The 17,344-nt window shown below is 41.2% G+C and overlaps 1 protein-coding gene across 1 annotated transcript in view; it reads right to left on the bottom strand.

Moving 5' to 3' along the window:
* LOC134206439 (uncharacterized) overlaps positions 1–17,344 on the bottom strand; it is a 234,118-nt gene that overhangs the window by 49,142 nt on the left and 167,632 nt on the right. Inside the window, exons 15-17 of the mRNA XM_062682155.1 lie at positions 6,184–6,666; positions 5,023–5,472; positions 4,627–4,772 (exon numbers count right to left, since the gene is read on the bottom strand). Coding sequence (XP_062538139.1) covers positions 4,627–4,772; positions 5,023–5,472; positions 6,184–6,666 — 1,079 coding nt within the window. The remainder of the gene's footprint in view (positions 1–4,626; positions 4,773–5,022; positions 5,473–6,183; positions 6,667–17,344) is intronic.

Genomic DNA, 17,344 nt, shown 5'->3' with positions numbered 1-17,344 from the left:
TTGCTTCTTCCTTTTTTCTTCTTCCTTCTTACTCTTTCTTCTTTCTTCCTTCTTCCATCTTCTTTCTTCTTCCTCCTTCATTTTCTCCTTCATCCTGTATCTTTCTTTTTCTTCTTTCTTCTTCTTTCTTCCTTTTTTCTTCTTTCCTTCGTCGTTATTCTTTCTTCCTTCCTCCGTCCTTATTTTTTTCCTTCTTCCTTCTTCCTTCCTCATTTTTTTCCTTCCTCCTTTTTCATTTTTTTCCATCTTCCTTCTTTTATTTTCTCCTTACATTCTACTTCTTTCTTCCTTCTTCTTTCTCTCTTCTTCTTTCTTACTTCTTCTTTCTTCCTTCTTCTTTCTTCCTTCTTCTTTCTTCCTTCTTCCTGCTTCCTTCTTCTGTGTTCCTTTTCCATTCTTCCTTCTTTCTTCTTCCTTCTTTCTTCGTACTTCTTCCTTAACTTCACACTTCTCATTTCTTATTTGTCACTTCTCACTTCTTGCTCCCCACTACAAAGACTACTAACGACTCATTACTCGCTACAACTTTTCATTTTACACACTTTATAAGGTAACATATTTCAACTTTTTGGCTAAACGGCATTTGGCCGAATGGGATTCTTCCAAAAAACCCGTTCGGCCAAAAGACACTCAGCCAAATGACCCCAAACCGAGAAGATATACAGCTACAGTTATACCCACATTCACGAGATTCAAAAGCTCCCTTCAAGAGGCTCAGAGGCGTCCAATAGTCATAAAAGTCCTGGAAGCATCATCATGCTTGATTTGAATTGGAAAGTTGCGCGAAATAATAAAAGTTTCAACCCACTTTATGGAAAGCCTTATATCACGTTAGTTTTCAGGTCCATTATTCATTATGAGTTACGCTTATACTCATTAACAGCAACATAGTGGGTACCTCAATTAATACAACAGTTCGAAGAGATACTTCTCAAAAAATGGTTAAGAACCGCTGCTGTAGACGTCCCGAAGAATTCCTGGAAGATTTTGATGAGGAATACCTCCTGTACGAAAGAATTCTTGGAAAAGCTTCCGGGGAATTTCTGAAGGATCTTCTAATGAATTCCTGATAGAACTTCCCAAGCAACTCTTGGAGGAATTTCCCGAGCATTTCTTGGAGGAACTTTCCGAGATATCTAGAAGAAATTTCCAGAGAAACTTGCGGAGGAATTCCTGGAGAAACTTCTGAATCAATTCCTGGTCGATCTGCCAGAGTAATTTCTGAACGAACTTCGAAGGAAATCCTGAAGGAACTTTCCAAGAAACAGTTGGAGGAACGTCACGAGCAATTTCTCCTGATTTTCTAAGAATATCTGGAAGAATCTCAGGAGAAACTCTTGGGTGAAGTTCTGGAGAAAATTCTGGGTAAATAGGGAAATCTTCGGATGAATTTCTGAGGGAATTGGCATACGATACTCTGCTGGCATTTCCATTTTTTATGTGGAGTTTCATGAGAAATTCCTGAAGCAATTTTTGGAGATATTCCTGCGGGAAATAACGGAGGAACTCTCAAGGAGGATCTGAGGGGGAAATTCAATTGCTATATAGAGTACCCAATCCCCACTACCTGGCCTGTAAAGAGGTCGATAATGAATGGTTTGCTAGTTACTGCAACCGTGGCTCATGATGGCATTTCAGGTTCATAGGCGTCATTGACAGTACTTGGGATCGGGACCGGACATTCACTGCCGAACTGTCAGAAACCATCTGCGATAGTACCGGCGAATCTATCTAGAAGTAGGGCAAGTGGTGTGGTTGCGTCAGTGTCTAACAGCAAGAAAGACTCAGCTTACGCACGAAAAATTCGAGACTCATAAAACTTAAGTCTATTGAAAATTATAGGAATGGAAGGGGCAAATCAAAACGACATCGGCTGTTCAGGCGTTTCCATACTTGAAAGGCCTTCAGGTAGACGATTTTTTTTAAATGCAATACGGCATATTCTCATTGGGAACGATAAGGCGTCAATCTTTGCGATGGACATTCCAAACATCCAATAGTGGCAAATTCTAGGACTTTGCCTCATTTCTCATATATCATATCCGGAGAGCAGCGCATACAATCTGCATTACTTTCGACCATAATCGACAATAGAACGGCTGGATCTCATCAGAAAAATTAGTCTTATCTTTAGTCCAACATTACTCTTCAAGAACCTACTTGTGCAAGTCTCGTTTTATTCAACCTGCTTTTATCACTGAACAATTTTCCACACGGGTAAAAATCCGTTCCCGGAAATGAGAAAATAATTCATGATTTCATGAATCCAACGTGTTTTCATGTTATAAAAATACACCATGAATATAAATCATGATTTCATGATTTATTTTCGCGTAACGCAATCAATGCGTTACGATTTGGTTGTTGAGATAGAAAAATAAAAAAAATTCAACAGGGGTTTTGAACTCGAGTTCACCGAGTGAGAGTCCGGCGTGCTACCTTTCAGCCGTTCTCACTTCTTGGGAAAGGAGTGTTCGAAGTATAACCGGTTATGCATTTTGTCGACTGTTGAAGATTGCGCAGTACCATGAATAATGTTCCTGAAATCATGAATTATAATCATGATCTCATGAACTGGCATGATTCATGATTACATGATTTTTTATTCATGATTGTGGGTATGCATTTGTTTCTGTGATACTATTTAAATGTGTCTAAATTTGAGTTTGGTCATCTTTGTTCTTGATGATGTTTATTCTAATTTGTATAACATCGTGATTTTGAAATATGTATTGTCCTTGGAAGATTACTAGATAGAATCTGAGAATAGCTACGTTTTAGGCCTTCCTCCTCGGCCAAGCGCCTCGTTAGTATTGTCCTCTACAACTAATGAAGAATTGAAAATTATAAATAATCACGTTGATAAAGAAATTAAAATAAAGATAGCAGTAATGTCATGATTGCGATGGACAGTTTATGAATCCGTCAAGACTTGTCGATACACAAGTGTCCGTAGAGGTTAATCGATGCAAACGGATTTCGAGGAAAACTACGGATTGGCCAGCGGTTAGAGACCGAGATTTCGACTGCTTTGAATTTCAGCGCCTGGAATGACGAAGAATGCAGAGCGATAATCATTGGAAAGAGTGTGAGCGAATAACTTGTCCAATACATAACATAGCGATACATCCCTACGACAACCAGTCAAGAGCTTGCAGAAGTTGATCCACGTCGAATATAGTATTAACTTTTAGGTGTGGTCACGAACCCTATGAAGCAGTTCAAGATTCGTATACTTTGCGATGCAGCAGCAAAGGAGGACTAATACTCTGACGGTAACATTCAACTCCGAATGTATATTCGATGGATTAGGCCACATTTAGAGCGACGTGCTCGTCATATTCAGCACAGTTTCTGAAAAATTCAAACCTAGAGAAGCATTTGATGGAGTTGTAGAAGTAACTAAACTTGAATTTATTGTTTCCAATTTCTACCTGTTTGATAACATTTTGCCAAATTGCCGAATGAGTGAGCACAACAAAAGTTTTTTCGCCTACTTTTTTTACTTTGTTCATCAGTTGTCAAAATTACTTTGGTAATTATATCAAGTTTTTCTTAAGCACTTTCCTTTAGAACTGCATACTAGGCTTGAAAAGGAAATTCCATCATCGATTACAATTTGCAACATAAAGGGAAAGGTTTTGACGGTTTGAAAGACAAATGTTTTTTCTTGTCAAGCGGAAGGACACCGAAAGAATTCCTGTCCAGAACGAGTGATTCGGAACCAGTCTAAATCATATGCTGGAATTGTGAGGAACGTTGAACAGCACCAGGAATCGGACCTAATAGTTGATGAACTTATTGAAGAGGAAGTAATCGAGGATCTAATTGAACAGGAACCGAAACAACAGCTACACGCAAAAATCGACGACGAGCACATCTACCGGACATATGGAATTGAAAATGCTACTCAGCTCGTAACGACTTTCAACACTGCGATGAAGGAAGAAACCAGGAAATTAGCGGCGAGCCAGCGTCGGGCCCAATTCGTCAAATCGGGATCGACGGAACATCATCTACCAAGAAAAAGCTCTAGAAAGAGTAAAAAATAAAATTTGTTCTAAAATCGTTATATTTTGTAACTTTCAATGTTATAACAATGATATATCGGCTCCGTAAAGTTTTGTTTTGAAGCACCTGAGCCTAATCAATAAACAATAGAGAAGGAGAAGCCGAACTGTGCAAGCAGGCACCGTAAGCTGCTTCCGAAGCATCACTGAAGCCGTGAACTTCCAAACGTGCGTAGCCTGGACTAAGGACATGACAGGGAACCCGTGAGTGTACGAGATCGGAGAGTTTCTGCTGGATGTCTTGCTATTCTCTATAACTACAGCCGGTGGCACTAGAGTATCCCAGTCTAGTTGAAGTTTCCACATGCCCTGTAGAATGATTTTTGCTTTGGAAATAGTTGGACCGATGAGTACTAGCGCTTACGAAGAGGGAAATACTTTCACAAATCAGCAGTCTAATTTGTGAAAGTATTTCCCTCTTCGTAAGCGTGGAGTGCTGCTTCCACTTCAGCTGCTTGAAGGAGAGAAAGTCGGTAGCTGGTTCCCAGCGTTATCCGAGCATGGTAATTGGTAACTGATGCTTCGTGGTCCAAGTCGAGTAGAATTTCAGTCTCACAGTGCTCCGGCGGAATGGCATCCAAAACTAAATGACCAGCGTCGTTGGAGCTAGACAGCAGATAGTCGACGTAGAAGTCACGACGGAGCACTGGTGCTGTCAAGGTAAATTGTTGTTCTGCATTGTCAGTTAGCCTTTTCAACAGTCTGATTGCACAACTGGTATCGTAGGTAACGGTGAGTAGTTGGTAGATCTTCAAAGAAAGATCTGGATGATCGCGCCATACGATTCGAGTCAGTGGCTGATCTTGCTCTGACACTAGTACTTGTCGGTACATTTTCTCGATATCGGCCGAGGCGATCAACTCGAAGATTCGAAAACGAGTGACGATCGTAACTAGAGTGTCTTGGATAGTGGGGCCAGCAAGCAGAACATCGTTAAGCGATAGCCCGGTACATTTTCTCGATATCAGCCGAGGCGATCAACTCGAAGATTCGAAAACGAGTGACGATCGTAACTAGAGTGTCTTGGATAGTGGGGCCAGCAAGCAGAACATCGTTAAGCGATAGGGCAGATTTCGACGGACAAGACGCATCAAAGACGGTCCGGAGCTTGGTGGCGGTACTGTCCATCTTGATCACTGCATGGTGGGGAAGGTAGTATCGAGGTCTAGTATATCGTTCGTTTGGGTCGAACACCCGCATGTGTCCCAGTGACCCGTTCCAGGGAGCAGAAACGCCGCGTAGTATTGTACCAGTTGTCCCCAATGCTTGACAGCAGCTCTTCACGTTTCGGCAGCTTAACAACATAGCGACCATCAGGATTTCACACGGTATGTTCAACGAAATGTTCCTCGCAGTATCGCTCGGATGGAGACCACCCTTTTGAATGCTGTACGTCTTCCAGCTGCCAAAAATGGTTGACCAGCTCGTCGATTGTGCATGGATTACTGAACTGACAGCTACCAGGATCTTCATGGTTGTGGTCCGCTAGCATACACTCTCCAGAGACAATCCACCCTAATTCCACCCAAATCACGAGAGCAGTCGGGAGATATACAGTGCCATGCAGATTATGAGATGAAAGTGCACTGTGCATTTTTGGAATAGTCTCGAACTTGGGGCACATAGTTGTTGGAAGTTGTGGACGTTGACGGTTGCTGGATGGAAGCTTGACACACTCGACGAAATTCATGCACGAACTAGGACGGTTTTTTTTCGAAAGCAAAGTAACAAGTGGACTCATGGGACTGGCTAACGAAGCTGGGTTGAATGTCACTGCTGTCGGTATGCAGCAGCGTATGGTGTTTCCGGGAACAGACTCGACATCTGGTGCCCGTACTTGTTCGGAAGACGAACGTAGACAATTTATACAGACAATGCTAACATCGAGCTTCTGGAAGTCTGAACAGTGATACAAATACTGGGTTAGGCCACACTTCTCGCACATGAATTGGTACCAGCTGGCAGAGTGGATGAGTTCCTCAAATGCTTTGCTACAGGAAAAGGTGCTGGTTTCGCCTGAGGCTTGTAACGAAGAGAAGGAGCAAAAGAAGCTGGGGAAACGGCATGCAGGACACCAGCATAATTTTGTAGAAAATTCACCATTTGAACGTACGATGGCATGGATGTTGAGTCGTCAGTGGCTGTGCTGGATGTCGAAGCGATTGCTCCCAGGACAGAGACAATATTGTCAGGGTCAAGCCTAGTATACAGTGATTTTTCCACTCCCTGCAGCGTACAAACCAGAAGCGAACTCCACTTGTCAGCTGGTTCACCTAAACTCTTCAATACCGAAATTTGCTGTAAATATCGATCGACTAGCGCAATCAGATCCTCGGCTGACTCTGTACGCATCGCGGGAGTGTCGAAAAGTGTTTTTATGTGGCACTTGATCAGTTGCCGTTTATTTTCGGAACGTAGGTTAAGTGCATCATTGTAACCCTGTTCACAAACCTTGATTGGATCGAGAATTCGCGCAGCTTCGCTCTCAACAGGACCCTTCAAACAATGTAACTTCTCAACGGATCCAATGTCGTTTGGAGAACCCACAGCAGATTGAAACGAATCCCGGAAAACGCACAAATCCTCCAGTTGGCCACTAAATTTTGGAAGGTTTATTTCTGTAAGCCGTATGTATAACGGCTTCACAAGTTTTGGTTTTGGAAAAGCGACCTCGCGGTTTTGGGAATTTGTTTCTGGTAGATTGCTCTTAAAGCATAGTATCTACTGTCTAGTTACTGCCGCGTCGCTCACCTTTTAAATCGATGGGAACCTCTTCTGTGGACAACGCCTCCATTAGAGTGATTCAAATTTTGACTTTTTCGCTCCCCTGTGCTTAAACGATTGTTTTTGCTAGTTTAATAGTCCTCCCAAATTTTTAGCTGATTTGGGTGTAATTTGGTTGTGCAATTGCCGTTTGAAGGTTATATGAAAATTACTATGAGAATTGCCACTTATGTAAAGGATCGTTTCGTGAAGTAGCCCAGAATATATTTGAATATATTTAACGCATCGCCATCATAGAATAGATCCTAAGCCGAAAGCCAGTTGTTGTTGCGAAGCAATCTGACTTTTGTGAGCAAAATTATAAAGAAAACAAAAAGGCTCATTATTGATATTGATGTTATTCTTTTACGTGTTAAATTGAATTTCCCACAATTCAATATTTCCCTAATAACTTTTGTTGCCAGCATCATACCGTTTAGCAACAACGACGATATTTTTTCTTGTTAAATTTTCTATGTTGCTAACGTATTCATACATTTTTAGAGTTTAATGGGCAATGATGGGGAACGGTTTTTCACAAAAGTTACTGTTTTCATAGTAATTTTCATACAAGCTTCAAACTGCTTGTGCTCAGTCAAATTACATCCAAATTAGCTAAAAATTTAGGACGATTATTAAAATGGCAAATGCCATCGTTTAAGCATAGGGGAACAAAAAAGTCAAAATTTGAATCACTCTAGCCTCCATTTTGACAGCGACCTAGTAAAATTTGTCGTAGAAACGCTCCAGCTTCTCTGCCCAAGCCTCTACATGTTCCTTCTTACCTTGTTCCTTTGTTTCGTAATGCTCCAAGAGTGCTACGGAATCCACTACATTTTGCTTCTTCTGTTGCCACTCATCCATGGTCTTCGCTTCTGAAGCCGTTTTTTTTTTAAATCACAAGTGTTGATTCACTTTCACTTTCCACCACCAAGAATCTCTTAGAATGTCTCCAACTTTTTCCAGATACCTATCGTTCACTTTTAATACCACTGTGCCTCACTGTGCATTGAGCGCCAGGTTGCTCCACTGAAATTTTGACTGCTTTTGCTTTGTTCTTTCTTTGTGAACACTTCTCGCTTAACTTTACAAAAGGTCCTAAGTAACGTTTTTTTCATGAATCAATTTGAATAGTGCATTTGAACAGAACAATATGAAAGCTTTTGATTGCAGTACTCAAATTAATTCATGGAAAAAATGTTACTTAGGTCCTTTTGAAAGTTAAGCGAGACTTCACATAACGGCAAAAAACGCGCGCATAGAATAAAAGATTCTTGGTGAGAAACGATGTGTTTATCCGATGACTTTAAATGATCACCATCGACACCTTTTTATGGTAATCTGACCAATGTTTAAGTTTCTTCACAGTACTCTTAAGGAAACTTTTATTCACTGGGGGTGCAATGTCTGTTGTTTGGCAGACCATTTGATCAAAACGAACATTCGACCGAAAGTGTCGGTAGGCTGAACTGGTCATATTGACGAAAAAGTCGTTTAGTCGGAAAGGTCATTTTGGGCGCAAATGCTGTTTGGCCGACTGGTTGTTCGCCAGAAAAAAAACATTTTCGGATCAAATGACTTTTCCTGCCAAATAGCCATCCTACCAAACGGCAATTTCGGCCAAACGACCATTTCTGCTAAACGACATTTTCAGCTAAATGACCTGTAAAGGCAAACAACTTTTCTGGCCAAATAACCAGTTTGTAATGTCATTCTCGGCCAAACCAATAGCTACCTAATGAAAGCTTCGGTTAAATGGACTTCGCCTAGATGACTTCCAGCTTATCGCTCTAGCGGCCAAGTGGCATTCGAATAAATGGCTTTCCGCCAAATGACTTTCGGTCAACAGACGCGGAGAGACGTTTGGGCGGAGGCCACATGGTCGAAAGATGTTTGGCCGAATGTATCATTCGGCTACAATCTATCTGGCTGAAAATGTATCTGTAAAAATATCTTTCGGCCGAACTGATCATTGGGTCGAAAAATTCGTTTGGATAAATAGGTCACTTGACCGAAAATATCGTTTGCCGAAATAGTTGTTTGGCAGAAAGGTTATTATTATAATGCGTTTTTTTAAGAGACTTGCAACAGTTGGTTGGCTCGCCTCTGATAAATCAGAAAGGATTTTTGGCTATGTAAGCACTTCACTCGTCTTCAATGTTTGTTGGGTAATTTGACCAAAAATGTCATTTGGCCAACATTTTTGACGGGTTGACATTTTTGACCATAACACCTGTTCAGCAAATGACAATTTCCTCTGTATGACTCATTCGGCCAAATGGCATCTTCCGCAAAACGGTCATTTCTGTCAAACACTCAAACGACCGTTTCAGTCGAACGGCTTATTCGGTCGAATCACCTGCTAGGACAAACGCTTTTGCAAATGGAATTTACAGTTAAACCGTTTTCTATTTAATAACCGCTTCGCCAGAACGTTCATTTCGGCTCGCCGACTTTCGGCTTAACACGTAATTCGGCCAAATGGCTTTCTGCTGAAAGAATTTCGACCATTTATAATTTTCCGTAGAATTCTAAAAGAATTTCTTGTGGACAATGAAAACTCCGAAAAAATCATGGTTCAAATCCCGAAAAGTTTTTCGTGAAAATTTTTGAATTTCATGTAGGAATTCTGAAGTTTTAGTAGAATTTCTGAAAAATTCTCTGTGGAAAATCCCGAGGAAAATTCACAGAATTTTCTATAGGAATTAAAAATGAGTGCAAGTTTCAAAGATTTTTTTTTTAATTCCGAACCTTGTTTCATTTACCAGATTTTTCTTGTTGAAATCCACATTTTGATTTATGTAGGGGAAGGTTCCCGGCACTGGTCGGTTGTCGGAACCCCGTCGTAACTTTTGACTTTGAAATTCTCGTGAAAACTCGTTAGAGTTTTCCACTCAATTTCTTATGAAAATCCTAAATAATTTTTCACGAAAATGCCTAACAATATTCCAAAAATTCTAAGCTTCAACTTGAGGTTAAATTAATAAGGGTGGGATTATGGGAATGCTTTATTTAGTTTTTCATCAAATTGTCAACTATATGGATTCATATTATACGTATCATGCGACATTCTTTATCAAATGCTTGATTAATGCTGAAATTGTGGAGTGTATTATACTGATTTAGTAGTATTCGAGAGACGGGTGATTAGGACCATCTTTGAATGAACCACGAGCTCGCCCAACTCTACGGCGAACCCAGTGTCCAGAAGGTACCTAAAGCCGGAAGGGTACAATGGACAGGGCATGTTGCAAGAATGCCGGACAACAACCCTGCAAAGATGGAGTTGCTTCTGATTGATTGGATGAAGTTGGTGTTTTTTTTTCGTACAACTGCACCCCACTCTATTAGTCATTTCATTTATTTAGTTTACATCTAAACAGATAACACTGAATCAACAATTTGACGCCACAATACACGGTTCGAGGCCGCATCTCTCCATCCTCGGATACGCGCCACGCTCGCCAAGTCGTTTTGCACTCTATTAGTCATTCTTAGCTAAGTTAATGTCATCCTTGTTTATTGAGTATCGCTAATGATTAGTGAGGTTTGTGTGTCAGGCAATGTGCATTAGCGGTGCTCAGAAGCAATTTAATTCTTTATAAATGTTTCCAACAAAAGTCAATCCAAGCTTCAATGCCTATTCTCTGTGAGAATATGTTGGGTTAAGATATATTGGCTCCGACAGTTGTCAAAATACCGCTACTTTTCATATATATGACATGTTAAAATAAATGAACCAGATAGAAAAGTTTCCTTTGCCATTCCAACAACCTCTATTCACGACTCGGAGTAGCTTTTAATTGCCCCGAATCGTCATGCAACAATTATTGTTCCGACAATCAGCTACTTACCCCGCCAGCCTAATAAGTGCTGCGCACATTCTACTTAACTTCAATATGATTAGCTTTTTTTCTGTTTCGCCACTGCTAATCCCATTCTTTGCGCACCAGCAGAGGAGGCGCCCTCAAAGACATTGGAATATAATCGGAAGAGCACGAGCACCTGGTAAAAAAGATCAAGATAAGAGCTCTAATGTGCCTTGCACTCCCAACCCGCCGTATCGGTGATGAGCTCAGATGTCTAGATTGTTGCTTTCAACGATTATTTTAATTCTTTCTCGCTAGTTGTCTTTTGGGCCACTCCATTAGCATTATTTTTTGCAGCATGAAATGTTATGTTATGCGCTACATATGCTTACATCCAAGTATATCAATTTGGCATGATTAAGCCGTCAGGTATGAGACTACTTTGGCATACAAACAGTTGCGCGCGGCATCGATTAAGTGAGACGTTTTCGAGATTAGAAGTAATTTAACTTTGCTTGGTTATCGCGACTCGTTCCGTTATTGATTCTTATCTTTTCTGGAGCAACTGTTGCGTGATCCATGCTTCAATTATGCTAATGTGCACTGCCAAGCAATATTCTACTTAACCAACCACGAAGCTCCCGTAACACTGACCTGATAAAAAAAACGGCGACATGTCTTGAATAATTGTGCTCATTACTTAGTATTGCATCCCGATTGGAGCCTTCTTTTTAATTGCCTATTTTAATAGACGACATGCTTTCTTGACTTTTGGGTCTTCTTGTTTGTAGGACTTTGAACAAGCCGCGCAGTTTGGTTGACCGCCAACATGGGTTTGGATCGATCTGTACGGTCTTACATTTGTCACGTGTCATTTTGGTTGGTAATTATGCGGTCCTGCTTCGAAGCAGGAATAGAGGTGACAGTTTCATAACAACCTTTATGGCAAATGATCCGCAAATGAGAAAACAGCATTGATTATCTTGATAAACTGGTAAATATCTTCTAAATACCTTACTAAATGTTCGCCTGTGCTCCAATAGTTGTGACCCGAGCAGCACAATCCAGACCGATTTGGTTGCAGCCACTCAAATGTAACTAAATTTGGTTGCATATGGGTCACATAAACTTTTGTCCAACATGTGTGCTGCTCGGGGATAGTTTTCCTATAGTTGCAGGTCCCGTAAGAAAACAATGGGATTCGCAACTATAGGAACACGATTTAAAAATTCCACACTAATTGGAACAATTGTCTATATACATAAAAATAAATTTCTGTCTGTCTGAATCTTATAGACTCTGAAACTACTGAACCGGTTGGCGTAAAAATTTGAATTCAGAGGTTTTTGGGGCCGGGGAAGGTTCTTAAGCCACACTTGGAAAGGAAGGGTTCCCATACAAATGAAACACCAATTTCTTCAAAACTCAAGAATAATTCAAGCAAATGGAACCAAATCACGCATGAAGAGGTTTTGGAAGGGAGGTTCGAAACCCCCCCCCCCCCTTTCAAAAAGGGGGGCTCCCATACAAATGAAACAGGAATTTCTGCACAACTCGAGAACTAACCAGAGAATAAATCTATTTTAGGCGAAACGAAGTTCGTCGGGTCTGCTAGTGTACAATAAATAGAGTTGTATTTTTAGGACGGAATACATGGAATGTATGCGACGGAAGCATTTTTGCATTAAAATAGGTGGGGAAATTATCAAATATATATTCAAGGTAAGTGAAATGAGTAATAATTCTGGGAAAATGAATATAAGCTAAACTTTTCAAACGGAGGTAAGTAACATTTTTTCATGAATTAATTTGAATACAGCAATCAAAAAGCTTTCATGTTGTTGTGTTGATTGCGCTATTCATATTAATTCATTAAAAAAATGTTACTTAGGTCCTTTTGAATAGTTAAGCGAGAATAGTGTTGGAACGTGCTTAGGTCCTCCACTATTGGATCATTTAACCTAGTAGCATGATGAATAACAAATAACCATCAGTTTTTCCTGAGTACAATGAGTAGGCTTTGAATTGATTTGTTTTACAATATCAACAATATGTATTTAAACAAAGTAACACATTGCATTTTAAACAATTCGACACCAACATGTCAAAAGAACGAAACTGCTTTTGTAAACAGAAGCTTCTTCCGTCGCTGCTGGGCTAATTTAGCCCACCCACTGCAAAATGAAAATGAAAATAGAAACCAAACATCTAACAAGCAAACAAGATGAATGTAATTAATTGCATATTATTCGGCAACTCGGCCGTACGAAAACCATTTTTTTGTTAAATATCTTGGCTGTGCATATGCACAGCATATGTTTCGAAATGGACAAATTGATATGAAATTTGCGAAAAAGAATCCACGTGTCTTGGAGGGACTCGAACCCTCAACCTCCTACTCTCTAGATAGGCGTGATAACCCCGTGGCGTGGATTCTTTTTCGCAAATTTCATATCAATTTGTCCATTTCGAAACATATGCTGTGCATATGCACAGCCAAGATATTTAACAAAAAAAAGATGAATGTACTTATATCCTTGCTACGTCCTTGGAAATTGTGGGTTTAACAGGTGCTCGGTTGACGTCAGATCTTTTGGATGAGCTTCCAATATTTTTTGACTTTTTCAAATACCTTTATGCCTTATTTAGTTACTATGGGACATTTACACTTTTTAACACTCCTCCGACCTTGATAGGTTTTACTTACACAAACGACCATGCCTCGAAAGACACTATTTTCAAATCGCTATATCTCAGCCGTTCATTTCATTTAATTTATTCAGACTAAGGCCGGAGTGGCCTGTGTGGTATATAAGAGTCATTATCTCTTATATTGTTCGTAATTATTGGTTTTCCAGGCGGCTTATTGGGCCTGCGCAAACCTCGTCGGAGGGCCGTCGTGTCAGGGCTGTTTAGCGTCCCACCTAACACCAAGACTTGGGCTTGTGCGCTTTGAGCGGCACACGGTCGCTTTGGTGGGGTCTACTTGCGGATACATGCAGCTTTTTATAGGAATTTAACAGGGCCCTGTTAAGCCCCGCCACATCCTAGGCAAGCCCCACAACTCGCAGATGGCCTGGGGAGGGATCGTCAAGCCCTTGTACATAGTTCCTGCTGCCCACATCTCAGCCGTTAGTGAACCGATTTGAATAATTTTTGGACTCACAAGTTTTCCCGTTCATTAAGATTTGTTTGAGATATTGAGACGTCTTCTACAATTTTGTTCAGGAGGTCAAAACCATACTGTCACAGATTATATTATTTCGGAACTCGTCCGCTTGGTGGCACTAGTGTATATGGGAAAACTTGTTGGGTCAAATATTTATTATATTATTTATTTCGGAACTCGTCCGCTTGGCATCGCTAGTGTATATGGGAAAACTCGTTCGGCCAAATATTTCGGAATCCGAAAGATTTAGAAAGCTGCCGTCTTCTACAATTTTGTTCAGAAGGTCAGAACCATACTGTCGCAGATTGTATTATTTCGGAACTCGTCCACTTGGCGGCCCTAGTGTATATGGGAAAACTCGTTGGGCCAAGTATTTTGGAATTTGAAAGATTTAGAAAACTGCCGTCTTCAGCAATTTTGTTGAGGAGGGCAAAACCATACTGTCGCAGATCATGTTATGTCGGAAATACTCATTGGGTCAGATATTTTGGGATCCGTGAGACATAGAAAGTTGAAATTCGCTACGAATTTGTTCAGGAGGTCAAAACTGGACCTATGTCTAAAACGAATCGGCGCGCCGATGGAAATTGAGTACACCGTCGAATGTTTTAAGCTACACCGATGGCACATTTTTTTTCAAAAGAGCATTCAAACTGCTAGCTTCAGTGAATCGCTTATCGTGAATGGTATAACCTGTTGGAAATACATATTTTCAGTTAAGTTAAAATGCATATTATATAGTTATATCTTGAAGAATTTCTGTGGTAATTTAAAGACATTTTAGGAGTTAGTTTCCGGAAAAATCCTGGAGAAACTTCCAGAGTATTTTCTGTAGTAACCCTTGGAGGAACTCTTGGAGGATCTTCCAGAGAAATTCATGGTGAAACTTCCGTATGAATTCCTGAAGACTCTTCCGGAACAAACCCTGAAGAAACTGTCCGAGCAATTCTCGGAGGAATTCCTGGAGAAACTTCCGAACGAACTTCTGGAGGAATTCCCGGAAGTACTTCTGGAGGAATCTCCGGAGGAAATTTGACAGGAATTCTCTGAAGAACTTCCGGAAGAGTTCCCGAGGAACTTCCGGAGAATTTCCTGGAGGAACTTCCCGAGGATTTCATGATGGAGCTACCTGAGTAATTCCTGGAGGAACTTCCAGAGGAGCAGCACACTTTAGTCTTATTTGGTCGCAGCAACTAAAATATGACTGAATTCAGTCCTATATTCCGGAGGAACTCCTGGAGGAATTCTCGGAGGAATCTCTGAAGTGACTCTCGGAAGAATTTCTAAAGGAATTTCCGGAAAAAAATGTGGAGGAGCCTTCGAAGGAATTTCTGGAACAACTTCTGGAATAGTCGTGGACGAAATTTTCGGAAGAATTTCTGAAGGGATTTGTGGAGAAATTTTCGGAGAAATTTTAATAATAGTTTTCAATGCATAAACACCTCACGCCGTCTCACGCCGCCGCACCGTCAAACACCAACGAGATGACACCGCCACGCCACCACCGCTGGCTGAAAATGATCTATCATGCCGCTATCAAATTTCAACCGATTTTCGATATTTAGTGGACATGTGCGCAGTTTAAAAATGTGTAGGCGGCGGCGTGATAGATCATTTTCAGCCAGCGGTGGCGTGTAACAGCGTGAGCTTATTTTATGCATTAAAATTATTCTGATTTTTGCAGAAGCTGTTTTAGGAATTTCGTCGGAAGATTTTTATGTTCCTCCAGGAATTCCTCCGGAAGTTCTTCCAAGAATTCCTCCAGGAGTTTGTCCAGGATTACCTCCGGAAACTTCTTCGGGAATTCCTCCGGAAGTTCCTTCAAGCATTCCTCCGGAAGCTCCCTCAGGAATTCCTCCGGAAGTTTCTCCAGGATTTCCTCTGGGAATTGCTCAGCGAATTTCTCCGGCAGTTCCATCAGGCATTACACCGGAGGTTTTTCGCCATGCGGATGAATTCTGAACTTATCAGCTCTTCACCATAATGGCATAAAGTTTTTAGAAGATAGACACTTTTCCAAGTCTTCCAGTTTCCAAGACAATGTATCAACTATGCATAACCTATATAAATCAGCCCCACCAAGCGGATGAGTCCCGAAATAATATTAACTGATACAGTATGGTTTTGACCTTCTGAACAAATATGTAGAAGACAGCCATTCAGAAATATTTGACGAGTGTTCCCCTATATGCTAGCGCCACGAAGCGGAAGAGTTCCGAAATAATGTGATCTGCGACAGTATGGTTATGACCTCCTGAATAAAATTGTAGAAGACGGCAGCTTTCTAAATTTTACGGACTCCGAAATATTTGACCAAAGAGTATTCCTACATACACTAGCGCCGCCAAGCGGACGAGTTCCAAAATAATATGTTCTGCGACAGTATAGTTTTGGGCTTCTGAACAAAATTGTAGAAGACGGCAGTTTTCTAAATCTTCAAGATTCAGACAAATTTTGATGGACGGGAGAATTTGAGTCCCAAAATTGTTCAAATCGGTTCACTAAGGGCTGAGATATAGCGGTTTGAAAATAGCTTTCCGACTGTTTGGGAGGCACGGTCGGAGGAGTGTTAAAATATAATTCTTTCCAGGTGTTTGGTCAAGTTGAGCAGGTTGTCCTTTCGGGCGAATAGAATGTGCCTCATGAGGTGAGCCGTTTTGAATGAAGTGAGAACGAACAATCCGATTCGTTATGATTTGAACGCCCACATTTGATTTTTTGAGTAATTTTCATCATTATTTCAAGTAACTGCAAGGGAGTTCGTGGGGCAGTACCAGGCGGGTTTTATGGGCGAACGCTCCACCACGGACCAGGTGTTCGCCATTCGCCAAGTACTGCAGAAATGCCGCGAATACAACGTGCCCACACATCATCTATTCATCGACTTCAAAGCCGCATATGATACAATCGATCGGGACCAGCTATGGCAGCTAATGCACGAACACGGTTTTCCGGATAAACTGACACGATTGATCAAAGCGACGATGGATCGGGTGATGTGCGTAGTTCGAGTTTCAGGGGCATTCTCGAGTCCCTTCGAAACCCGCAGAGGGTTACGGCAAGGTGATGGTCTTTCGTGTTTGCTATTCAACATCGCTTTGGAAGGGGTAATACGAAGAGCACGGATTAACACGAGTGGTACAATTTTCAATAAGTCCGTCCAGCTATTTGGTTTCGCCGACGACATAGATATTATGGCACGTAACTTTGAGAAGATGGAGGAAGCCTACATCAGACTGAAGAGGGAAGCTAAGCGGATCGGACTAGTCATCAACACGTCGAAGACGAAGTACATGATAGGCAGAGGTTCAAGAGAAGACAATGTGAGCCACCCACCGCGAGTTTGCATCGGTGGTGACGAAATCGAGGTGGTAGAAGAATTTGTGTACTTGGGCTCACTGGTGACTGCCGAAAATGACACCAGCAGAGAAATTCGGAGACGCATAGTGGCTGGAAATCGTACGTACTTTGGACTCCGCAAGACGCTCCGATCGAATAGAGTTCGCCGCCGTACCAAACTGACAATCTACAAA

The sequence above is a fragment of the Armigeres subalbatus genome, chromosome 1 (assembly GCF_024139115.2).
Source record: "Armigeres subalbatus isolate Guangzhou_Male chromosome 1, GZ_Asu_2, whole genome shotgun sequence".
Classification (NCBI taxonomy): domain Eukaryota; kingdom Metazoa; phylum Arthropoda; class Insecta; order Diptera; family Culicidae; genus Armigeres; species Armigeres subalbatus.
This window is presented reverse-complemented; position numbering and strand designations above follow the sequence as displayed.